General features: G+C 37.6%; 1 protein-coding gene across 1 annotated transcript; it reads left to right on the top strand.

Annotated features, from left to right (window-relative positions):
* The first annotated feature begins 134 nt into the window (after positions 1 to 134).
* Positions 135 to 27,000, top strand: Hpgd (15-hydroxyprostaglandin dehydrogenase). Its single transcript, XM_057752602.1, has 7 exons — positions 135 to 522; positions 742 to 865; positions 4,281 to 4,387; positions 10,077 to 10,173; positions 22,612 to 22,688; positions 24,107 to 24,270; positions 26,023 to 27,000. The coding sequence occupies exons 1-7, from the start codon at positions 430 to 432 to the stop codon at positions 26,159 to 26,161; spliced, it is 801 nt and encodes a 266-aa protein (XP_057608585.1). The 5' UTR covers positions 135 to 429; the 3' UTR covers positions 26,162 to 27,000.

The raw sequence follows: 27,000 nt of genomic DNA, 5'->3' as shown, positions 1-27,000 counted from the left end.
GCTTGCTTAATATTTGTTGAGGGTGGGAGGAGCAATACAATTTCCCCAGCTGTTCCTCTGCTCTCCTATAGGATTAGCCTTTGAGTAGTCAAAGAAACTTTTTTAGAAACTTTTTCTTCCTTCCTTTCTGTGTTTCCTCTGTCAGCTAAACACCATCAAGCAACCAGACACTTGAGAGTAAATCCGGTAGGGGAATAGGCAACAGCTGAAAGCCTAGAAGGCAAAAATCACCTCGGGACGACCCGGAGCCCCGGGGCAGGTGACACATTCAAGGTTTCCTTGGCTCTGGTTTGATAGTTTCATCCCCGCCCACTGGCAAGAGAGCTAGCTCCCAGCGCCGCTGCACAGGCGCGCGGAGGGGCGACCATAAAAGCTGTAGCGGAGCAGAGAAGCAGAGCTCGCCCACCATCCGCGGAGAAGCGACCCACCATGCACGTGAACGGCAAAGTGGCCCTGGTGACCGGTGCAGCGCAGGGCATAGGCAGGGCCTTCGCCGAGGCTCTGCTGCACCATGGCGCCAAGGTAAGGACTTCTCTATCCACCCGCACGCTGGAGCCCCGAGAGCGCAAAGCCCCAGGCTTGCTAGCAGACCTCCAACACTGCTGGCAGAGAACCTGAACTTGGATGAGCGCTCGCTGAGGTCTAAGAAGGGAGCGTCTTGTTTATTCATCGCTTGAGCGTCTGCGACTTGGTGGCAGGAGCTGCACACAAGACCTGCTCCCTCTCTCTTCTTCTTTGTAGGTAGCATTGGTGGACTGGAATCTCGAGGCAGGTGTAAAGTGTAAAGCTGCCCTGGATGAGCAGTTCGAACCTCAGAAGACGCTGTTCGTCCAGTGTGATGTGGCTGACCAGGAACAACTGAGAGGTAAGACATGGGAAATCAATCCATAGACTCGGGAGGGAACACGCCCTGAGCAAGCAGCGACCTGAAGACAGCCAGGTAAGAACCGATGAGGCTGAGCGCCAGCATCGCTCTCTTGAGAGAAGCTGCGACCTTCTAGCTCCAATGGATAGTTTGGACTGTTATGTTTCTTTCTGACAATCCAATAGCCATAAAAACTAAGGGAAGACAGGACTGCCTAAGAAATCCTTTTATTTTAGTTACTTGGCAGCACGTAATGTAATCAAATGTCTTTTGTGTATTCGAAGACAGTGCTGCTACAGTAATTACTCAATGTGGGGACAGGCTGAGGAACTGTGGCAAGAAGTCTCAGAAAACTGGACGATACAGAGTCGATGACAAGTATCTGTGGCTTGCCTTTCTCTTAAACACTTCAGAGTACTAGCTCAAGGGTCAGGGTCACAGGCAAACCAAGTGCTTTTAGCCAGATATTTTCTCTGGGTCGTGTCCCCCCCCCCACACACACACTAGATGGTTCTTAAAATAGTAACTGTGTGGTGTTAGAATTAAAGAAGAAAAAACCCTCACGCCTTTCCCCAATGTTTTCCTGTTTTTCTGTGACCTCTTAAAATAGACTTGTGAAGTATCAGGAAGAATACTGGCGTCAGCAATATACACTGGCTGTATAGAGGGCTCAAAGAATTTTCATAAAGAAAATTTCCCAGGGCAAAAAAAAAAAATAGAAAAAAAGTGTTGGTGTTTCACGAGGTGTTCTTCAAAGGAATGAAGGAAGTTGGTAGGCACATTTTTAATCCAGAAGTCAGTGAACTTCCACCAGGTTCACTCTAGACTTTCTATTAAAGGGATACTAAGGTCTTAGGTTTCTTAAATCTTAGTATAACCTGTGAAGAAAATGGACTGATCTTTAGAAGACTGTGAATCTAAAGATAAGGGAAACCGGATAAAGAGAATGTCATTAAAATATGAAAGTGGTGTTAGGCAATAGGTAACATGCATAAGTAGAGCAATTTACTAAGAGCATCATAATAGAGCATGCCTTGCCAAAGGATAGTTTTATTGATAACACATTAATGGCATTTAGGTTTAAAGAAGACCCAACAGTCATACTGCTGGTATAGAGACTGGTATAGATAATTTGTACGGCTTCACACATGGCATTTAATGTCAGTTATTTTGCCAGTTGTTAAAATGAGTGCCTATGAACATATTCCTTAAGCATATGTAGTTGTGAAGAAAACTCAGGCCCAGAAGGCTTGTCAATCATCAGAAGTCCACCTGTTGTTTAAGACATACAGGCATAAAATGAAAGGATGTCAGTGATTCTCACAACATCAGAACATAATGCTACCCACGACTTTTAAAACGGTTTAGATACGCTGGGCAGTAGTGGCACATGATGCCTTTAATCCCAGCACTCGGGAGGCAGAGGCAGATGGATCTCTGTGCCTTTGAGGTCAGACTGGTCTACAAGAGCTAATTCCAGGACAGGCTCCAAAGATACAGAGAAACCTTGTCTCGGAAAAACAAGCAAAACAAAAAACAAAAACAAACAACAAAAAAAAAGACTTCTTAGATACGTTGTAAAATTACAGAGTTGAAAGGTTCTTGGATACAATCTAGACATGTTATTGTACAAATTAACAGTTGGAAACAGCACAGAAAGTTAGATGAATTACAAAGAGTATCATAACATGTAAATGTCAGTGGCGCAAAACTTTTAAGTCATGTGAGCCAGGATCTCAGTGATTCATTAAAAAGCAGATGGCACGGGGCACTTTGGTAAAAGCAGAGCAATGGCAACTGGGGGGAAGAAAAGTTCTAGAAGAATCAGACATGTGTGTTTGATAATTTCCCACAAAGTGGGGCTCTCTCTGTAGAGACGTGATCATGAAACCTAGGACAGAGGGGTACAGGGCAGATTCATATTCCTTGACCTTTTCTGGAACCAATTTAGGACTTAAGAAATGGTTTTAAAATTCCACTAAAATGTAAAAAGTTTTGTTTTATTGTTATGAATTTTGTTGTGTTTCAGTTTGGCCCAATGAGTATAAAATGATGCTTATAAAGAAACTTTGACAAAGTGCTTAGCAATCAACTTCATGTCAGTAGTCTCCCCCAAAATATGTGATGGTTGTCAATAACTCTAAAAACTTATTTCTGTCCAGATAAAATTTGGGTTGATCTGCCTATTTAAAGAAATCTACATGTTCACTTGCAGGCCTGGAAATACATTTCTGCCACGTGAAAGAACAAAGACAACACGGTTGTTGTCTACAGTCTGAAGTAATAGAAGTAGAAAGAAAGTGACCATGGAACTCGTTAAATCTATAGACCTTTATTAAAAAAATATGCTTTAAGAAGCATGAGTTTCCCAATACTAAGGTGGTAAAGCCAACTTTGAACTGGCTAAAGAGGGTTGACAAGACCTGGATATGAGGTTAGACAATGCAATGAGTGAGATTCGGGTCTTGTGATCTATGCAAACTTTTCCTCCCAAAGGAACACAGTTTTGTACAAAGCCATAATGAAAAGTAGCGATGCTAATGAGAGGGAAGACTGAAGCAGAAAACATGAAGGTAGCACTAACATGATGAAGTCGGCAGAACACAAAGTAGGCTTCTACTCACTAGGACATCAAAGATTCCTCAAATATGGATTGAAATGCATGAGTACTCGAGTTAGCTTAATGCTTTGTATATACAATATAGCTTATTCAATGGGGTTATTTGAGGGGCTAGGGACATAGTTCCTATAGTAGACCACTTTCTGTAGTGTGTAGGCCCTAGATTTGACCCTTGCTGCAAACATATATAAAGAATGTATATTTATCATCTACACTAAGGAGTTACGATTATGTCTTAAGAAAGATACTAGCTACCTAAAGTGACCTCAAGAGAGCTCTTAGTTTGGGATATTCACTTCTCTAACATTTACTCCATCAATTTATTGATTATAGAACATTAATATGAATTCAAATCACCTAAGGATATGTTGAAGTCGGATTCTGATTTAGTAGCCATGCAATAACTCTACTATGTTTTTAATATTTGGGTAACTCTAGCTGACAAAATTGGTCTATAGACCACTTTACTGAGAACCAGATCATGAGTGTAAGTGGGCAAGTAGATTTAAACATCCAACCAAACCTGGTGGCGCCAGCCTGTAGGCTAATGCATGAGGGTTTCAAGTTTAAGGACAATCTAGGTAATTTCATGAGACCCTGACTCAAAATCAAAAGTCAAAAGATGATAGGGATATAATTTAGTGCCTAGGCTGTAAGTTCCCAAATTTAACCTGTGCTACAACAATAAAATAGAGTAAAATAATAAAGTAAAATCAATAAAATCCATGTCCTCTCATAGGAAGTTATGTAAATACAGATATGGAAAATTAAAATATCCATCTCTTTTTTTATTAGATACTTTTAGGAAAGTCGTGGACCATTTTGGAAGATTGGATATTTTGGTCAACAATGCAGGAGTGAACAATGAGAAAAACTGGGAACAGACACTGCAAATTAATTTGGTAAGCTTTATTGGGCTCATTTATTCACTGCAATTATTTAATACCTCTTCTTTATACATAATAATAATGTTATCATTATATTCATATAACAACACTTATGACCTCCTATATAGAAAAGTATAAGTTAGCAAAAGCTAGCAAATAATATTTTCATAAATATGAAGCTATTTGATATTTGTTATTAAGGAAACATTTTTTAAAAAATATTAGAGGCAAAAAAAAGTATAACTCATTAATGACCTGAAATGCATGAATAAGTGAAACTGAAATTTCAGTACATATAAAGTTTTATTAAGATATAACAACAAAGTCATTGCCATGTATTTCTGTGTCTAGTTTTTTGCAATAATGGCAAACTGAATGTTGTGACAAAAACCTTATGGCTTGCAAAATGCTAAAAATATTTATATCTGGTCCTTCACAAGTTGAGATTGCTAAATCCTGACTCAAACTTACTTATTTGAAAAACAAACCTTAAGTTCTGAAAATAGATCAGAAAACAAGGTTAAAGAGACATTTGAACTTTCTCATTAGTAAGACTTTCGGCATGTAATTCAGTAATTCTGGCTGTGTGCATGAATGCGGGAGTGTGTGTGTGTGTGTGTGAGTGTGTGTGTGTATTTGACATGCATGCTCTTGTGTGTGATATGCACATTTGAAGATGAGTTATATCTGAAACAAATTATGGGTAAAATTTTAAAATGAGGTTTTCAATTGACCCGATGTTGTACAAGTGGGTAGATTATGACATTCTATCCTCAACATAACGCAATTGAGGTTCAATAAAACCCAAAGCTTTCCCCGGCATTGCAAGAAAACAAGAACAAAAACAAAACATAAGAAGTGTGTAGCTAAAACAAAATGTCAGATGGATTTTATACAGGGCCACCATGCCCTGGCTCAAGTTATTACAAGTTTGCAAAGCAGCCAAATGTCAAGAACAGCACTGACTTCATGTATGAGAATATAGACGACTGTTTCATGAGTTTCTTTCTAGGGGATGATAAGCTTTAAAAGAGGAACTAGATGGGGCTGAGATGGCTCAGCTGTTAAGAGCAGGTTGTTGTTTTGTGTTGTTTTCCTAAGGACCGTTCATATATATCAAACAGATATTAACCCATTGCCATGTACCTCCATCCCCAATGCATCGTCCTCAGAGATCCCACCCAGCATATTTCCACCAATCTTATAAAACTCTCTACTGGATAATTCTCCTAGATGTATGTTTTTAGATGTATAATTCATGCTAGCACAAAGTAAGTTCTTTGAACGCAGAAAGTTACTTTTTGTATTCTTACTGAGACGTACCAAGAGTCTTGTGCAAATTATAACATAGTAGTGGTGTGTGCATTTCTGTTTTAGTATAGTCTTTGGTGATTTACTATACCATGTCACGTGTCCTTGCACTTTCTTTACTAACCATGATTACCCCCTTCTTATCCTTTACCCTGCCGATCTCATCTGTCTTCCCACACAGGAAAGGGGCCGTTCTATTGTCCTGAAAGCCATTTTTGAGCTTCTCCCTTTATCAGAAGGCAAGGGCAAGGTCATTGCAACCCCTCAGAGCTCACCAGGAATATTTTAGATAGAATGAGTGCTTGCAAAATCACAAATGATGAATCGGGCAATAGGTCAATGGTAGGAAATAGATCCATGATAACAGATCAATAGAGAAGGAGGATACACTGAGGATGAGGTATATGGCAATAGGATAATATCTGTCTAGCATGTATGAACTCTGAACTCAGTCCTCGGGGAAAAAACAAAACAAACAAAAAAAAATGTGCTTTCAACAGATAAACCCTCTTTCCAGCCCCATATAGTTCCTGTTTTTAACCCTAGGAAGAGTCTCATGAAACAGTCCTGTATATTCTCACACAGGAAGTCAGTGCTCTACTTGACATTTGGCTACTTTACAAATTTGTAATAACTTTGGTAGGTAGGTGTGTGGATTTGCTGTGAACATTGGCAAAACAATACTAAAATGTGATTCTTTTAACATTTTGAAACTTTAATAAACACAAATAATTCATCTCCATTCAGATAAGAAGTGCAATCTAACGTTCATATATAATTAACAGATATTGAATCTTTTAGTATATTCAAATAAAAAGCAAAAGTTAAAGGTGTTGATGTTTTCTTTCTAGAAATACTAGTTGAATACTGATTTTCTCTGGAGAAAAATGGGGTGCATATTTGGAATTAGTCAAACCTAAAGTTCAGTTCTGAATCTAACAATTTATGGACTCTTCATTTATATCTCTGATCTTGAGTTGTGAAAGAAGCTAAACTTCCTACCTCTAAGGACATTTAAGCTTAAATAGAACACAATTTGTGTGAAGAATGAGCTCAGTGTTAAGACAAAGGCATTCAATAAAGTATATTTCTCCTCTAGGTATCAGAATATATATTTGTCCACGATCTCCTTTTTTTATGAAGTGGATTCTTCTGTCTTATTGTGCCTCTAATAGGGAGATGAATTGAGAAAATAGGCAGAAGTGATGCTGATTTAAAATAAATTTATTATGGAGTCATCAATGAGAGCTTAAGAAAAAGACAAAAGCATGCTGTTTGAGTTAAGCCTACATGGAGGTCAGCCATGAGGCAGACAAGAGATACAGTAGGGAGAGTAACATCAGAAAAAAAGAGTGAAAAATCCAAAAGTATTACACAAATCATACAAGACCCTGTCCAGCATTAAAACTAAAAACTAAAAAAGAAAGAGATTTAAAAAGGAAAGTTATTCCTATCTGAGTCAGGACTCAGAAACCTGGGCAGACCCAAACAGAACTTCATGGTTCCTAGTAGGTGCTGCACTTGGAGTGAATATTCTGGGAGGGAAAAATTCATTATCTCATTAACTGGTTAATTACCCCGCATCCCCCCTCTCTTTAGGCTACCTTAAAAAAGCATTGTTGTTCATGTGTTTCCTTTTGTTGGCTCCAAAGGATATTCAGGACAATGAGATAACTATTTGGTGCCATTGACACCTTGTAACAATGAATGTTCTAGTTAAAGTCTATGAGGAAGAGTTTGCTAAATTATAAGTATCTCCATCTAAGCAGAAGACATAACATTTAGCTCTAAAACAAGCAACCACTAAAATCTTAGATATGAAATGTTTAAACAGTGAAGAGGAGTTCAGAAAAATAATCTTCTTTATTAATGTTCTTCAGGAACTGGTTTGGAGAAAATATCAAGGACCCTAAATAGCAAAATCACATGATTTAGATGCCAAAATACTCTCATGACAATGTAGTGTCAGAACCATAACCTAGGGAGTACCCCAGAGTGGGTGAAAATGAGAAAAGGGAAATGGAGAAATGATAGATTGGGCATTTTAGTGGTGAAAAATACAGGTGTATCTCTTTTTCTGAGTGGGCATGTATGTACACTGTGCATGTGTGCTGTAGAAATATGTGGTACCTGATAAGAAGAGAAACCAACAATTAGGATCTTATCACCTGTCTAGATGTCTTTGGTACTAGAGAATTATTCCCAGTAGAGAGGAATGGAAAAGAGTGGATTAAGTTACAGAACATTGCAATTAGCAAAAAATTCTCACACTTGGAATAAGTTTGAATTACAATTTTAGTATTATATACAAAGTTGACTATTCACAACCAAAAGTATGAATTGACCATGCTCATTTGATCATTTTTCAACAGTTAAAGAATTTCTCTTTTCTCTATTTGAAGTTAGAGAATTTTTTTTTTCTTGAAGTAAAGAACAGAATTTTAACTACATTCACAATGTATCTTAAATAGTACCACAGACCCAAACTATATTCTGCTTCATCCTGAAATGTAATATAATTTTATTTAGATGCTTGATTCAATCATCTAATGTATAAGATCTATAAGCATTGCTCAAAACCATGAAATATTTCATTCTATGATTTTTTTCTAAAAGTTTATTGTGGGAGGGTTTGGTAGTGTGTGAAATCTGGAACAAGGAAAAGATTATTATAGAAAAGAAATGAAAATATCGTTTGTATACCACAATACATTAGATAACACTTGAAACTTCCATCAACCCTTTCACTTAAATAGTTAATCATTTCTTTAACTCATATGGTGGAGAAAAATATCCTCCTGTCCTTCTCTGCAGAAAATACAAAAATTAATCTTGCTTTTTAAAACTTTAAAACTAGGAGCTAAAGAAATGGTTCAACAGATCTGAGCATTGACTGCTCTGGCAGAGGGTATAGGTTGGTTCCCAGCACCCACAGAGTGACTCCCAACCATATTTAACTCCAGTTCCAGGAATCTAATACTTTTCCTGACCTTCAAAAGCACCAGCCGCACACAGGTGCACATCCATACTTGTAGACGACATTAATACATAGAAAACAAAATAAATATACTTAAAAATGTTTTAAAATTGAAGCTTAAACTTTTGTACGTTTTATATCTTGCTACAACTTGCAGATTTTGTAAACACAGACGCAGAACGTCAGCAAAACTTTAAATACCAGAATAAAAGCATACAGTGATGGATGTAAACTAGAACCTTAATCAGGCCTGCTGAAAAATTGGGCAGAAACTAACAGAATCTAACTTATTTCAGTCATGTATATAATTGTTTCCTTTTTATTTAATCCAGTAAGGTTTTCTTTTTTTGTTTAGAGGGCAATTGCGATAAATTATTTATGCTCTCACTTAACTGGAAAAAATGCTTAAAAAATAGAATTTTGACTTATTTTTGTTTTCCTGTTATTCTAGAAATACTTCTAGGAAAAGGAGTATCCCTGAACACTTGCTAAGAAAATTCTTTTTAAAATGTAAAGAAGGCAAACATGAATATGAACTCTCAGCTGCAGACTATTGACCTTTTCCTATATATTATTGTAAAGCATAGATAAAGCGAGAATTGAACTGTCCAAAGTGAATCTTCATTTTTGAAATGCTTAAGCTGAAACAGAGAAGAGTTTAGAGAATAAGAGGAGAAATGTACTATCGGTTTTCTCTTAAGTTAATTTACAGAGTAGTAATTTCTTAAAGGCTAGCAAAAAGGTAGAAAGCGTTTCCCCCAGAGGAGGTAAGCAGGAAAACAGTAGACGATCAGAATGAAGCCATCAGCAGTGTGGAGTAACATTAAGTAGACAAAATATCAAAAGACTGTGTCCAAGTAACAGAAAATAGCCACTCAAACTGGAGCTAGAAAAGAGGTGTGTGATCTCCCCAAACTGAAGGGCTCGGACTTATCTGATAGTGTAGATCAGTGCTCCCATCACAGACTAGATACTTTCATCTCACCAACCTGCCATCTTTCATTCAGATGTCATCTTCATGATGCTAGTGTGCTTTACAGAGAATGAATACTTACCAAAAAATATTAAGGGGATAATATAGCCATTTCTTAAGAACAACGAGATCCCACTCTTCACCTCCACCTCCATTTTTCCATCCCCAGGTCTCACTTCCCGTAACTGGTAGGCTGCGTGCCCAGAAGTAGATATGCCCAACTAAGTTTGGTGAAATTATGTAGAAATATGACAACCTACACTAATGTTAGGAAGGCAAAAAATCAAATCAGGATCAAATAAAACTTCAAAGCGTGAAAAAACGCTCACTGATTATACTTGCAGAGCTCCCTACGTACCTGAGTGAGCACTATGTTTGGTAGGCAAACATATGATAAAGACTAATAGCTGTTATCACTTTTGCCATCTTTGCTTCTGGATTAGGTTTCTGTTATCAGTGGAACCTACCTTGGTTTGGATTACATGAGTAAGCAAAATGGAGGTGAAGGTGGCGTCATCATCAATATGTCTTCATTAGCAGGTAAGAACGATTCTTATTTAAACAGGAAATTTTTCTTGCTGGTAACGTGGACCACAAAACTCAATCTGTGAAGTTTGTGAATCTCAAGACAAGATTGTATTGAATCAATCTTTGTTTGCATTCTTAATGATTTTTTAGATTTTTCTGCACACAATACAGAAAAATTGAACACGATATCTGCTACTTCTTTTCAAAGTTATCTTCACTGCGATATTGCTTTAGTGTGTGTGTTTGTGTGTGTGTGCTTGTGTGTTTTCAGTTATTGTTTTTAAAGATTATTTTATTACTTCCAAACAGGAAAACATGTAAAAAAAACTTTTGACAAAATGAAAACTACTAATGTGGTATAAGCAATTTCTCATTCCCTGTGAATTTAGTAAGCATGTGTAATTTAAAACTTGACATCATCTCTACTAGTTGGTGTAGGCTAAGTTGTTAAACAACATCCAAACACACCCTAGCTTCAAGGTATAAATTTTGACAGCATCTATATATTATCAAGGGCAAGATTCTTAGTACTGGGTACTGATTCTATCTACAGCAATTTGGCAAAAACCTGGCTGACAAAAGATCTTCCGCTGTATCACAGAGCTTCTAGACTTGCTCGGTAGGAGGCAGACTCCTTTCTGTCCAGTAGAAAGAAGGAAGGCACATGGAGGTCTCATTACTGGTCTTCAACATCCACCCCAGCCAAGTCTTGGCAGACCTCACTGTGCTCAAAGTCCAGTGTAGAATTTGACCTCATGGTTCATCTAGCTACTTGAAATATCTGGAGAATATATTCCAAGTGTACATGAAAAGAAAATGTTTTCAGCAGACAGCTGTTCTTTTGCCACACTGAAGACTGAAGGGTTGAGGCTACAGAACCAATCCAAAACTGGCTTACATTCAGAATCAAGTGGTCTGGTATCAGCTAACTACTGTATTCTTCAATGATAGCTACAAATGTGTGGAACCACTCAGTTACATAACTATACTTTTAAAAACCCAGTCAGGGATGGATGTGTTGGAGAAGCTGAGGTAAGAGGAAGGAGGGGGTGCCCAGGGTTAGAGGACAGCTTAGCCAACAGCAGTGTCCCATCTCAAACAAAAAACAACACCAAAACATCTAGGAATAAATCATCAGTGTTTCTAGAAAGGTGCCTGTGAAGTCATAACATTTAAGAAACCTGATCATTGTTGATAGCAAGTCTAAGCTCTTTATGTCCAAAAATCAGGAAGACTTTAAATTACCTGCATGTTCTCAGTGTAATAACTTCAGGATAAGAATTCACATACACACACACACAAACACACACACACACACACTGCTGTCATTTCTGCCTCCAATAGTATTGGGTGAAACAGGAGTGGCCAGCAGTAGTATTTGGCGGTATCTTCAACTCAGACAATCCCTGATTCTCATTCTCAGATGATGCCTGAACCACTATAAAAGTACCATTTATATTTATAAATATCCTTCTTTAGGAAGTCTGACATGAGACTGACATCTCATTTCTAGGCTGCTTAAAGTGAAAATTACACCCCTAATGTTATTACAAACCCAACATATAAAGTATTAAGGATGGTTGGGTTGCTCTTTCCCCTGTGGCATCTATTACAAATGCCATTGCTTCAATTCTAAGGATACACTAGAAGATCCTGTTCCAAATGTTCCTTTTAAATGAGAGAGGTGGGATTGGTGAGTTGGCAAAGCCAGCTGATCTTACAAAGATCAGAGTTCCCAGCGGCCACATCAGGCAGTTCACAGTTATCTGTAACTCTACTTCCAGAGAATCTGGTGCTCTGCAAGCACTTGAAAGCACACATGTGCTCTCTCTCTCTCTCTCTCTCTCTCTCTCTCTCTCTCTCTCTCTCTCTCTCTCTCTCTCTCTCCATCCAGTTGATCCAGTAAAGCTTAGAAAACCATGGACACAGCTGGGCAGTGGTGGTGCACGCTTTTAATCCCAGCACTTGGGAGGCAGAGGCAGGTGGATCTCTGTGAGTTCGAGGCCAGCCTGGTCTACAAGAGCTAGTTCCAGGACAGGCTCCAAAGCTACAGAGAAACCCTGTCTTGAAAAAAAAAAAAAAAACAACAACAACAACAAGAAGAAAACCATGGACACTATGCAGAAATATACATAAATCCCCTTATCTCTGGGTCAGTGGAGGCCTTAGGTACCTCTTTGGAAGCCTGGAAAGGTTGACTCAGTTCAGCTCTTGATAAAGATAAATGAGCTTAATTGCCTCAAGGAGCAGTAATGGGGGAGATACAAGATGATACTACTGTCATTTTTCCAGTTAGAATATTTAAACACATAACCAGGAGCACTTGTTGAATATTAATTGTTTATACATGCATTAGCTTTCTTTCACTACAATCAAGTATCTGAGATAATTCACTTAAAAAGAAAAACATTTAAAGGGAAAGGGTAGAACTGAGTTCTGGAAGTTGTAGGCCAAGTTCAGCAGATAAAGACTTGGAGTCTCTTATAAGGACAGTGCATTGTGGAGTGTCTGAATAACCAAAACAATAATATCACAATCCATAGTTATCAGTGCTCTCCAGTCCCCTGTAACCTAAGAACCTTTTCAAAAGTCTCTTTCTAAGGGATTTACTATCTCTCAGTAGCACCGTCCTCAAGATCAGATCCCTATTACATTAACCTCTAGAGGACACTGAGCAATCGCTTTGGTACCATCGTAAAGACTGTATTTGTCAACCCTCTAGTTATCAGCATAAACCTGTGAAGGACTCCACAGTCCCTGCCATGGACATGAGGGCAAAGCCAGAGTTCAGTGCCATGCCCCAGCCCATGCAGACAATGCACAGCTGTGCTGGAACTCATACCTGAAGTCTTATGCAAATCCTATAAATTCTAGTCCTTCATTATCTATCTCAGATATGCATTGAATTATGAGTCTACCTGTTTGTTCATGATAACAAGCCTATGAAGAACATAAGGAATATTGAAATCCTGCCTTGAACAAATATTTTCATTTTGCTGGTCCCTCTAGATTCATGGTGAGGGGGGCACTCTAATCTCAGGGCTGTTACCTTGTGTGAAGCTTCAGGTTTCCCTTCATTTACACACACACACACACACACACACACACACACACATACACAGTGGGAGCTGACCTGAATCACAAGTTGCAATGTGTCACCAAGAGGCCCTCATTCTAATGTTCATTTTGCTTTCTTGACTAAGAATTGGCTTCATCTTTATACCACTCACCTTTGGAGATTTTTCATTTGTCTCTTTTTGTTTCTGCATTTTTTTGTTTTTTGCTTTTTTTTTTTTGCCTGTTTCAGACACAAGATCTATACCTATGTATGAATTTTAGTTCTTACAGATGAAACTGTGGATTATTAGAAATTCAGTGACAAGATTGTTTTGGTTTTAAATTAACCTACTGCCATAATGATTATTCTGTCCTTCCAAACTCCTTCTCCCTTTAATTTTCATCCTAACGTGTAAGACACCCCCATTTAAAAAGACCAAGTAACGGACTGTGCTTTTGTTTGCCCACCCTGCTCTATTTTCAGCCTCTCCTCGTGTCCTTTGCAGAACCAGTGCACCCTCCGCACCTAGCACGGTTTGTGTCATCTCCTCGTTCTCGTTAGCCAGCCTCGTGCTACTGCTCTTCCCACCCAGAGCTTTCCCTAGCATGAAATCATCACAAAAGCTTTTGAACAGTCTCGAATTTTACCAAATAGTGTCTAACTCATACCTAAGTCAAAAACTATGTCAACAGATGTATGGCCTTGAGTCGTAGTACATAGATTGAGGTCATCAAATGAACAAACAAAAAAAAATCTTAGAGGCATTGTTTAATAAAAATACTTTTTAATTTTATTTTTGAGATTATAATTACATTATTTTCCCTCATTTCCTTTATCTTTACTATATACCCTGTTTTGTTCTTTCTCAAATTCATAGCCTCCTTTTTTCATTAATTGTTTTTACACGAATATATATATATATAATTTCTAAATATAACTTGTTTCTCTGTATAACGTTACTTGTATCTATATTTTCAGGGTTAACCACTTGCTATTGGTTAACCAATTGAATGCTCTTCCCTAGAGAAGACTATGTCTCCCTTTCAAAGTGCTTTTAACGTTTACTTCCTGTTTGTTTTCCAAGCTTCCTTTATAAATGTTTTCGTTTTGGTTTTGGTTTTTCTGCCCGCTCTAGTGCATGCAGAGTTGCAGGCCACATTCAACTCATCTGGGTCAGCCATTATGATGTCTTACAGGCTTGCAGAGTCCTTCACTGCCATAGCAAAACCTCAAGCCGTCATACTGGCTTGGGCAGAGAAGTTAATGAGTAATGACCCCTGACGCAGTTTCAAATGTAGTTAATGGGTTTAACAAGCAGAGTGAGATGAACCTGCATGCAGGAATGAATGTCCTCCCTCTGCATCTTCACGAGAGGTTCTTGCCATTGCTGACCACAAGGACTCTTTTATAGGGGTTTTTGTCTAAATACAGCATACAAACATTCATTTTGCCACACTCATTCTTAAGTATTAAAAACTGTTGGCAGAACAACAGAGAATGAAGTCTGGTTTACTGTTGATGATTGGATAGCTATGATACCATAAGATATCCCAACTAGTCAATGGGTTTCTTCGGATAGTTCAGTGAGTAAGGCCGTTTGATATGCAAGCATGAAAATCTGATTCAAATCCTCAGCATCAAGGCAAACAAATTTGGCATGGCCACCCATGCCTGTAACCCCAGTATTGAAGGGTCGAGATAGAAGGAGGCCAAGAGCTCACTGGCTAACCAGCCTCCTCAAAAGAGCAAACTTCATATTCAGGAATTCAGATAATACATTGAATTATCTTCAATATTCATTGAAATCACTAATTTCAAAAGAACCATATAATGTGAAAATCATTGTAGGAATGACCAGTTACAATAAAGGAAAACTCATCTTCCAATATTTTAGTGAACGTCACAGGGTAGAGGAACTGTTCCTGCTGCGTGGATCGTAATTGTTCTGATGCACACTGTCATGAGTATTTGAGCTCCGCTTCCTGATTTGCACTGCCAACACTCCCCTTGCCAGGCCAGAAAGACTAGTATCAATTTTGTTGTATTTAATCATAAAATAATTAAGAAGACACATATTGGGACTGACCTGACTGGAGAAATGGAGAGAGGTTACAGAGAAAGAAAACTGTGACTGGGTAGGGCATGAGCTCCAATAGCAAGCAATGTGCCAGCAGCCAGGACACTAAACATGTTCATTATATGCAATTGAACCAGGAAGTGGGTCTCAATAAGGGAGCAGTCAAAAGATGAAGTTATTAAGAAAGAGGAGGCTGGCCTTCATACTATCTGCACACAGTGTCAAGATCCATATTTAGAACAGGGGAAGACTTTGCCATTCTCCTGAGCCAGATCTTGCAAAGATCCTGCCATTCCATGGGTTTGAGGCATGGGAGTCCTTGGCATGGCTATGCTTGTGAATGAGCATAAATGCTCATTCCTACAGAGGTACCCTCACTCCTTACCCTACTGATTTTCTAAACATGTATTTTATGTGCATGTGTGTGGTGTTTGTGTGCACACCTTACCTTTTCAAACACTCTCCCACTGCTCTTAGAGCTTATCTAGACTGGCTGACCAGTGAGCCCTCAGTATCTGCCTCTCTTTGTCCACCCCTCATTGCTGGGCTTGCAGGAATACATATCTGTGCCTGGCTTTGTACATGGGTGCTGGAGATCTGACCTTGGGATCTGACACTTTTACCACAAGCACCTCACCCACTGAACTATCTTAAATTTACTGCTGTTGACAGATGTGAAGGCTAGTATTAGGCTTGAGATAGTTTTTTAAAAGCGTGTGTGTGTGTGTGTGTGTGTGTGTACATATGAGTGCAGGTGCCTTCAAAGGGACAGAAGCATTAGATCACTGAAGCTGAAATTATAAGCAGTTGTGAGCTACCTGATATGGCCATTGGGAAAGAAACTCTTGTCCTCTGCATGAGCAGTACACACTCTTAGCTGCTTAGTCATCTCTCCAGCCCCAACATAACCAATTGTTTTGATGTTGCTGCTGTTGTTTCTTTGAAATCCTTTTAAAAAGGCAAAATTAATTTATTTGTGCTATGTAATGTACTTTAAAACAGATTTTCATTTCAGCAATTGGACCTTAGGGGTCCTGGCTTTGTCAAAACTCTTTGTGAGATTAGTTTGAATCACCTTGACAGTCAGTTCCCATTCCTCATTGCAACTAAAAATATTTAAAATACTGCTTGATTATATTTTCTTCTTAAAGGGAACTAAATTCATAGTTATTACATGAATCTACTTCCATAAGGTTTTTTTTGAGATAGGATTTGTAACAGTCCATGTTTTGTTAATTAGGATGCTGTCCCAGGATTGTAACATTTCAGAAAAAAAATATATAGTTTCTTTTTTTAAAGCAGGTAAATCTGTCAATTAATGGATAATTTTAATTTTATCTTAAGAGAAAATGATGAATGTTCAAGTATGTTGACATAAAATAATAACTAATAGTAATTGTATTTGTAATTTATAATAGTAATTTTCTTATGGCTGTAACCAAATGGATAACTTGAAATAAGTTGAGTTTGGAAGGGTTTGTTTAACTCACAATTTAAAGATATAAATAATTATGCCAGGGAAGGAAGGAAAGAAGTATAGTTGTAAAAATGGATCCTGTTTACATTGGGCAGATTAGGAGGCAAAGAAAATGGAATGCTGGCATGTATCTGTTCTCTCTCCCTCTCTCTTCCTCACTTCTCCCTTCTTTTCCTTCTATCTTGCACCCTTTCTTTTACTCTCCCTCCCCCTTTTCTCTTTTCTTTCAAAACTCAGTCCAGGACTGAAACATTTCTGATCATACCTCTATGGAAACATCATCAGAGACACAGGCAGAAGTATGTCTCCTAGATGATTCTAAATCTAGTCAACTTGTCAATGAAGATTAAGGCTCATAGTGACAGTTATTATGTGTGTGACATTATTTTAAGCATATTATGTATATTGACTTACTGTAGACTCACAGTTGCTTTTATTAATACCCTTGCTTGCATCCGATAGCATTACGGTATGCAACACTTATCTGCAAAGCTGACATGGCTCATGGGCTCATAATTCTAGATTGAAGGTTTGAGCTCAGTCTGTCTGATACCCAAGGTCCAACCCACTGTGCTATAATTTTTTTTGATACATTTCATTAGAACGCTATCATTGTCTAGCTTAGTGGTACACTCCTGTCATCCCATCATTCAAGAAAGGTGAGACAGGAGGATCTTGACTTCAAGGCTAGCCTGGGTTACATAATGAGTTCCAGGTTAAGCTAGAATACAATCGTCAGGGCCTGTCTCAAAGTGAAACTAAGAATATTGTTTTCGGTAGACTTTAATAAAGAAGTGTTAAGTTCAAAACAAAATTGGGAGCATAGATGCATACATTTCCACCACCACTTGGTTATGGTCTCCCATACTACCAGTACCCTTTCTACAGTGGTGCATTGGTTACAATAGATGAATATACACTGGCACATTTTCACTTGTAGTTCATAACTTACATTAGGATTCACTTTCCTACCAGCACCACCACCACCAGCAGCAGCAGCACAACCACCAAAATGCATGTTTGATTTGATTAAAAGGTCCTCAATGTGGAGAAATGCGGTCTTTATTTTCACCAAACTTAATTGAAAGTTAGCATTCCCTTGATGATGAAAGTAGCCATGGTACTATGACTTCCTCAGAAGATTCACTTGGTGTAGGCTTGAACAGAAAGCACTGACTCACATTGACTCCTACCTTATTGTACATACTGCATTCCCTACCCTGAAAATTCTCTGCTCCACCCATTCATCCCTCCCCCGTCTAACTCTGACACACACACAGACCTTTTTTCCTGTCTCTATAGCTTTGCCTTTTGTAAGAAGTCAGAGCTGGAATCATACTGTATATCAGATTTGCAGTTCAGCTCTGCTTCTTCATAATAAACAGTTTAGTTTCTGATTCACCTTTTCATGGCTTGATAACTCATTTAGTTTTAGTGCTGAGTACAACGTCTAATGGTTCAGTTATTCATTTAGTCATAGAAAGATATCTCACTTGACTCCAACTTTACACAATGACAAATAAGACCACTGGAAGCATCCATGGGCTGATTTTTGTGAGGACATACATATTCAGTTACTTTGGGTCAGTGCCAAGGAGCACAGTTGCTGAGTTGTGTTGTAAAAATACATGTTTGTCAAAACTGCCAGGCTGACTCCATTCTGCCTGTACCATTTTGCATCCCCTCCAGCAAGGAATAGGAATGCCTATTGTTCTATTTCTCCAGTATTTGTGACTGTCAGTGTCTGAGTTTGGGCTATTCTAATTAGTTTCAGCTAGAGAACTAGAATTTAAGTATTAAAATAATTTGTGACTGCCTGTGCACATGTGACAAGGAAAGAGGAATTGAGAGTGTATTATCCAAGAACAGTGGGTACAAAGAGGACCAGAGACAGTATTATAAAGTGAAGAGCACCTCATTTTAGTTTGCAATTTCATAATGACATATGAGGTTAAGCATATTTTCATATACCTTCTTGCCATGCAGATAGTATCTTCTTCAGAAAGGTGACTTTTGTTTGTATTTAAAAGTTTTTCATTTCTTTTTTGTTAAGTTTTAAAACTTGGTAGGTATATTTAGTTAACAGTCCTTTATTACATATATCTTTTAAAAGTATTTTCTCCCAGTCTGTGTGAAAGTTGTTAGATTCTTAGAGGGAAAAAAAAAGAGGCCATATTTAAGTAATAAAACAGTGTTTGGAAGTGATATTTTTATACAGTACTAGTCCATCCATTGGTTATATGCATTTTAATTTGCATATGTTTGCCTTTGTGCTTAATTTTACTTATGCATGTATTGGAAATGAATTAAGTGCAACCCAAACGTTGAAGTTAGTACACACATAAAGAAAATTGGCAGGCGAGGTGGCAATGACTAGCTTGCCTAGCAGAGGAGGGGTTCTGGCTGGAAAGTTGGAGTTTTAATTTGAGAATAATTGGCCCCATGTGTGTGCGCACACATGAAACAAAAAGAGAGAAACAGGGAGACAGTCTTTTTGCTGGAAGTAGATAAGGTCATCCAGAGTAGGAACATGCATAAAACAAAGGGTCAGGAAGGAGTCTGTAGTTGTTTAGCATTCTTACTGATCTAGGCAAGAAGAGATGCTAATGTTTCCAAAGCATAATTGTTATTGCTACTACAGAGGAAAAGATCAAGCCAGGTAAAGACAGAAGCTTAAATTACCTTGCAAATAGAATCCCAGAGTTACACGATACCCACCCCAGTACAAGTCTGTGTGAAGCACTGCAGATCAGTAATCGACCCTACCCATTCAAAGTATGAGGGGCAATAACTGAAATCAACACACTCTGTGAGATGAAAAAAAAATATCTCCATGCTGGGACTAATTGAGTCCTGGCCTTCAGCTGCTCTTCCCTGTCTAGAGCCTTCTAATTGAAGTTGCTAAAAGCTGTGCCTTACCTAGAGGATCAGAAGATTGGATTTTCACCTGTTGGCCATGGACGGCTGTGTATTTAAGCCTCCATGGTGCTCTTAAAGGAGGGCTTTTGTGCCAGCGATTGGAGGTCCGTGTGTTGGTCTGTCTCTCCTTGTGTTTCCTCAACCTCCAGCCCCTTGCCCAAAGCTTGCGAACTGGATTCTAGCACATAGAGTGCAGAGAGAGGGGCGCGGTGTGTGGCATCTCCATTTGACCAAATGATCTACAGTTTGACCAAATACATAGTTAAAGGTAGAATCCTCTTTATTTTGAATTTTGATACCACAAAGCTGGAAGCAGCCCAAGTATCTATTGCCAAGTGAATGGATAGTATAGATAATGCTAAATCATCTATTTAGCAGAATAATAACAGCAATAACAATAATAGCAATAAGAAAAACATAATTTATTGCAAATGAAAGAACCAGACCCCCCTTAAACAACTTCAATGATTACATGTGTATAAAATTCTAGAAAATGCTAATACTAGCATAAAATAAAGCAAATCAGTTGTTTCTTGGGTGGAGAAAGAAGAACAGAAGGAAAGATATAAGAAGAATCATAAGATGATAGATTTGTTCCTTGTCTTAATTATGCTCATAGCTTCATTTGTTTATATATGTTTATATATATGTCATTTGTTTATATATGTTTACATATATATGTCAAAATTTATCGAGTTGTGCATCTTCAGAATATGTTGTTTTATTTATGTCAAATATAATTCAGTAAAGCTGTAAGATTTTAAATACAGTAAAAACTTACTTAGAATGTTAAAGTAAAATTCATGAAACCTAATATTATTTTTTAAATGGGAATAAGTTCACTGAGGTATGGTAGCTCTTTCTTTTAATTCAAGTACTTTTAGGGCTGAGGCAGAAGGATTCCCCTCTGAGGCAGTGGGATTCCCCTCTGTATGCTGTAAATACCATTGGTTAATAAGGTAACTGCCTTAACCTGTTGATAGGGCAGAACTTAGGTAGGTGGGGAAAACTAAACTGAATGCTGCGAGAAAGAAGGGTGGAGTTAGAGAGAAGCCAGGGAGCTGCCACCAGAAGCAGACACCAAACCTTGCTGATGAGCCACAACCACATGGCAATACACAGATTAATAAAAATGGGTTAAATTAATATGTAAGAGCTATCTAATAAGAAGCTAGAACTAATGGGCCAAGTAGTGATTTAAATTATATAGTTTCTATGTGACTATTTTGGGGCTGAGCAGCCTGGAACCAACAAGCAGCCTCTTGGGCTGGAGAGATGGCTCAGAGGTTAAGAGCATTGCCTGCTCTTCCAAAGGTCCTGAGTTCAATTCCTAGCAACCACATGGTGGCTCACAACCATCTGTAATGGGGTCTGGTGCCCTCTTCTGGCCTGCAGGCATACACACAGACGGAATATTGCAAGCATAATAAATAAATAAATAAATAAATAAATAAATAAATAAATAAATAAACAAGCAGCCTTTTACTACATTCAAGGCCAGTTTATGCCACATAGAAAGTTTGAGGCCAGTCTGGACAGTCTGGAGTACATAGTGGGACCTTGGTTTTTTGTTTTATTGGCTTTTTTGTTTCTTTGCTTGTTTGGTTGGTTGGTTTTTTTACAGTTACACATAAAAGTAAACAAGCTCGTTGGCATTCCAATTGCATTTTATAACTCTACTTCTAAAGAAATGATATGTATATTTTATGCTTGCTCATGACCACAGTCAACAAAACACTAGTTGATACATTTCTCATATGCGATGCCTTGAAATAGCTGGAGATCATAAGTTTGTCAGCTCTACAAATGTAGCAAAATTTGTTCAATTGTCATCTTTGCTAATATTTATAAACAATATCTTTGTCATTTTTATGACTCTGTCACCTAGCCTACACCCGTGACTAAGAATCACATTTTGTTTCCTGCAGAGCATGTGAGCACTGTCCTCCAAACACTAACCTTTGTCCCATACTCCTGTAACAAAGAGGTGATGTAAACAGTACCATTCATCTACCCCCCCCCTGTTTCTCTTTATCTTACACTTCTACCATCCCCATGAACCCAGTGCAGACATTGTAAATTCTTGCTGACTGCCACTGATATATATAATTACCTTGCACATTTTACTGACCCAAAACAACAAGGCGACCAACATGTTCTTGTACCTTGAGATCACTGTGTACTAGGTGTGATCTACCATCTTCAGGGATGTAAACTGCTCTTGAGCAAACATGCTTCATAAATTGAAGCCTGGAAGGCACCCAGGGAGTGGTTAAGACCTGCATTTATAGCTGAACTTCGGCATGACACTCTCAACTCTGTGGTGCTGTTGTGAGACTGGTTAGCAGGGTGGAGACTGGAACATCTGAGCAGAATAATTTAACACTAACATGACATTTGATGTGACTCTCACACTAACCAGGGACCAGCCACTGCTTCTTAACAGAGACAAATTACATTCAAAAGAATTGTCAAAACTGGATCACCTGAGCAAGGCAAGGTGGTGCACACCACAATCCTGGTGCATGGAAGGCTAAGTCTGGAGGATTCTAAGTTCAAAGACAGTCTGGGATACAGTGAGACTCTGTCTGAAAAAGAAAATGTAGTGAATGGAAGAAACTCATTAGACACAAAAATATTTAATGACAAGCTAAACTGAACTGTTTAGATTTGTCAGACATGAGAAGCTTGATAGCAACAGTCACTCAAGTAAAATAGGTTCTGTGTGATGGTTGTTTATTTGGGATTGCTTTAGATTTTGCTATTTTATAATAGTATCTGGATTCATGCAAGTGTATTTACCACTTTAATTATATTTACCAGATTAATCTTAAATTGATGGGACCAAAAACCACTGTTTGTATAGTCCACTTTTTGAAACATCAATTTATTTAGAATTTTTTTCTTTCTTTTTCTCAGGACTTATGCCTGTTGCACAACAACCTGTTTATTGTGCTTCAAAGCACGGCATAATCGGATTCACGCGCTCAGCAGCGGTGAGGAAATCATAACCAGAGACTCTTTTCCTCCTTGCATGCATAGAAGAAACCCAAATTTTACAGACTGTGAGAAAAGAAGTTCAAATTTTTTAAAAAAAAAATCTAGCTGAAAGATTGAGGAGACATCTTACTAAAATCTTTTTAATAAAAACTTTAGCAATCTTATAAAAGACTAAATAAAGACTATACAGTGCAAACTAGGAGAGAGGTGGGTGGGTGGTGATACTAATAAATATTTTAAGGTTAAACAATGGGGAAATGGTCTTTGTTTTTAAAATTGTACAAAGTTTCTTTTCTGCAATATTAATGCCAGGAGGACTGGGTTTCGGGTTTTTGTGTGTGTGTGTGTGTTGTTGTTTGTTTGTTTGTTTTATTTTTCAAGAAACAGTTTCTCTGTAGCTTTGGAGCCTGTCCTGGAACTTGCTCTGTAGACCAGGCTGGCTTCAGACTCACAGAGATCTGCCTGCCTCTGCATCCCAAGTGTTGGAATTAAAGGCATGTGCCACTACCACTCAGGAGTCCTTAAATAGAACACTTGAATATAATTTTGCATGCTGTGTGGAAAATGTATTACAAAGCATAAACAATAAAAAAGGATAGTTGAAAGTCTCTGCATGGTACTGGATAAAATGGAAGAACCAGACAGATGAAGTGCTTTGCACTAACAAGGAGAAATTATAAACCGAAGGATCAGTGTTAATCATCCCCGAGAAGGAAAGCAGTCTTTACTTTTAATTTGGGTTGATGAGACCTCAGTACTTTATTTGAAAATATCCCAATGTTTTAGAAAAAGATAGCCCATTACAAAGCAGAAATTTCACATTTAAATTTGCGATTGAATATTTCTACAGTTGGCTCTCATTGTTTACAACAGTTATGAAGTTACTGGCAAATGCTGAAGTACTGATCCTGAGCCATCGTTTCTGGAAGAAATAAAAGATGAAGTTACTAAAAACCTGAGTTCACAATATTTTGGCCAACCACTCAATATCAACCTTGTTGTATATATATTTCTTTATAATGAAAAATAACCTTTATATATTGTAGAAATAATGAATTAACAAGTAACAAAGCTTCTATTATGATGTTTGCATCAAAAATTAAAAAAAAAAATCAGCCTCAGTTACTTAGCTTCAAATCCCCAAAGCCCGAAGAGTTCAGTAAAGAAGAGAAGCTCTGTAATCTTAGGACATTTCTAATGGTGCTAATTTTAAAACAATTAATACAGTGATACTTTCATGAGTGCATTCTGGGTGGTAACACCATATGTGCCCACTGGGAATTGTTCCATATTTCAGAGCATGCCTGCTGAGTGCATTTTATGATAGGCTTTTAAAGAACTTTTCATTTTGGTTTGTCCTGGAACTATCCTTTGTCAAAGTTCCTGAAGCCTGCAACTGTGTTCTGATTGACAGATGGCTGCTAACCTTATGAAGAGTGGAGTACGACTGAATGCCATTTGTCCAGGCTTTGTCAACACACCCATCCTTGAGTCCATTGAAAAAGAAGAAAATATGGGTCAATATATAGAATATAAGGATCAGATCAAGGCTATGATGAAATTCTATGGAATCTTGGAGTAAGTAAAAAACTCTTTCTTTACACAATGTACCAAAGCCTTACCTTTGATCTGAGCAATCAATCATTTTAAAGTTTTAAATTTTAGAAAATGATACAAACCTCAAAGTTCGGATTGTCAAACGTTTTGAAGGGAAAATCAGTTAGGAGAAATAGGATTGTGTTTAAATGTTAAGAATTTTGCTTTGAAAACAGATAGTGCCATCAGCTTTTATCAGATTTCTAAATAACATTTGTTCACCTTTCAAAGCAACTATACTTTATACGCCTAAATTACAAGCAAAAATCAAGTAAAACTCGTGTGTATTGTTGTATGGCCCCCAAATTTCAACTAGTTTCATAAAAAACAATTGATCTCCTCTCTCTCTCTCTCTCTCTCTCTCTCTCTCTCTCTCTCTCTCTCTCTCACACACACACACACACACACACATAAGAACACAGGGACAGACACATACATGGGCGTATAGTCAAAGAACTGTGTCCAAGTTTGAATAGATGGGTTGACACAAATAGGAACTCACAGAGACTGTGGCAGCAGGCACAACATGCACAGGGCCTGAACAGGTCTGGTACAGATAAGGTCCTAGCATGAGGAGTAAAGTGTACACAAGCCCCAGCCCTAACCCAGGAGCTATTTCCAATTGACAACCACCTGAAAATAATAGTTTTCTTCAGTGGAGTCTCACTGGCCACACAAACCACGCCTAAGGCTAGACACTATGCCCACAGTGGATAAATAACACACAACAAACTCAATGGCACTTTTAGAGGTTGTCTCATAATGCTTTGTCAGCACTATGTCAGGGACTAAATATATTATTTTGCATTTTTGTAAGATTTCTGTGTGTGTCTCTGTGTTTATATTTGTTTCTTGAGCTTTTTCTTTGGCTTTTTTCCTTCTGTTGGATTATGTGTTTTGACCTATTCTGGTTTGTTTGTATTTATTTTGTTTAATTTTCTTTTATCATTATTATTTTTACATGCCTATTTTATTTGTATTCTACTGTGATAGAGGAAGAAAAGATGTGGGTTTGGGTAGGGGAGGAAGTAAGGATGATCTTGGAGGAGTTAGGGGAGGGGAAAGCACAACCAGAATATAATTTATGAAAAAGAATTATTTTCAATAAAAATTTTCACAAAAAAACAATAAAATTTAAATATACTGCACTGGCATAAGGGTATCCTTCATTTAAAAAAACAGATGAAACTTTTGTAAGATGTGTTAGATGAGTTTTTCTCGGCACAGAATTACAGCTATTGTATTGGAGGAATCAGATCTCAGCTTTGACTCTACCACTGTCCGTGAAACTGTCCACCAAATTTCAGAAAGTGTTAGCTTTCTCACATGTAAAGGGATAGTATAGCAAATTTAAAGATCTTCAGTGGATCAATAAGATGTTTCATAAAATGTACTTAAAATGACACTTGGTAAAAATGATTCAGTAAATTCTATTTGATTCTATTTCTTCTCCAATGAAGTTTCTGTCTAGTAAGTCTGATATCTACTGATCCAGCATAGATGAAAAAAATGATCATTTTTAGCAATAGGATTAATGATGTCAAATGCATTGCCCAATGACCACTAAATTTGTTATATAATTTGCTTAATATCTCAATGAGTAAAAACTGAAGGTAGCAATAGGTAATGAAATATATTTTCCTACGACAAAGATGCGGCCACTTAAGAGAATATTGTGAAGTTAATTACTTTCAGTCTTTAGTTTCAAAGTACAAATGTTCCCTTCATTTTCAGCCCATCAATCATTGCCAACGGATTACTAACTCTCATTGAAGATGATACTTTCAACGGTGCCATTATGAAGATCACAGCATCTAAAGGAATTCATTTTCAAGATTATGACATCACACCATCGACTGTAAAAGCTCCATGAATGTCTTAAGCATCAACTATACTGAAACTAAGCACAAATGGCTCACTCAGACTGCATCTTTATTAATATAGCTTTTGAAATGAAATGCTGTAGTATGGAACCTACCTGCACGCATCTGATGTCAATATTTTTCTTAAATGATTTGTTCGAAGTGTAGATAAAGATGTACGATAAGCTAGCAAAAAAAAAAAAAAGTGCAGTGCAAGCCAAAACCAGGTTATAACCTACATCCTCTAAGGACAAAACAAAGGATATTCGAGAGATATTCTGCCTTTCAGAAAATGTATTTATCACCGTGACTCATAAATATTAATGGTTTTCAGAAAGGAGATACTTGAATTGTTATTTAAGTCAAAACACATCTTAAATGATTCACTATGTACGTTTGCACTTCAAAAGGGAGGAGCTACTTTGCAATGGAAATATTTAGTAATAACAGCTTGTGCATGATCTACAAGATGAACATGTCAACTCTGAAGATCTGCTGTTGGGGGTTCCAGTAGTTAGGAAATGAGTTCCAGTGTGACCATGTCCCAATAATACATCTGATGTATGGGAAAATGATACTTGTACTATCAGTGAAGACTCACACTTCAGCCTCAAACCAAGGAAGATGGTCTTGCTTTCCTTCCTAATTTTATAATTCAATTGATTCAAAAGACCTCAGGAATGAAACTTTTAATAGTTGTAACAATAAAGGAGGAAACTATAAAATTTTATATGTACTATATATGCTTATTAAGAAATGATTCAAATATATTTTCCTGATTATTTCTTTGTTGGTTTGTACTAATTTCAAAAGTGCCTATCTTTCAATAAAACTCTTTTATTCAAACTCA

The sequence above is a fragment of the Chionomys nivalis genome, chromosome 20 (genome assembly GCF_950005125.1).
Source record: "Chionomys nivalis chromosome 20, mChiNiv1.1, whole genome shotgun sequence".
NCBI classification, from domain to species: domain Eukaryota; kingdom Metazoa; phylum Chordata; class Mammalia; order Rodentia; family Cricetidae; genus Chionomys; species Chionomys nivalis.
Note: the sequence above shows the minus strand (reverse complement) of the source record. Positions and strands in the feature narration are given on the sequence as shown.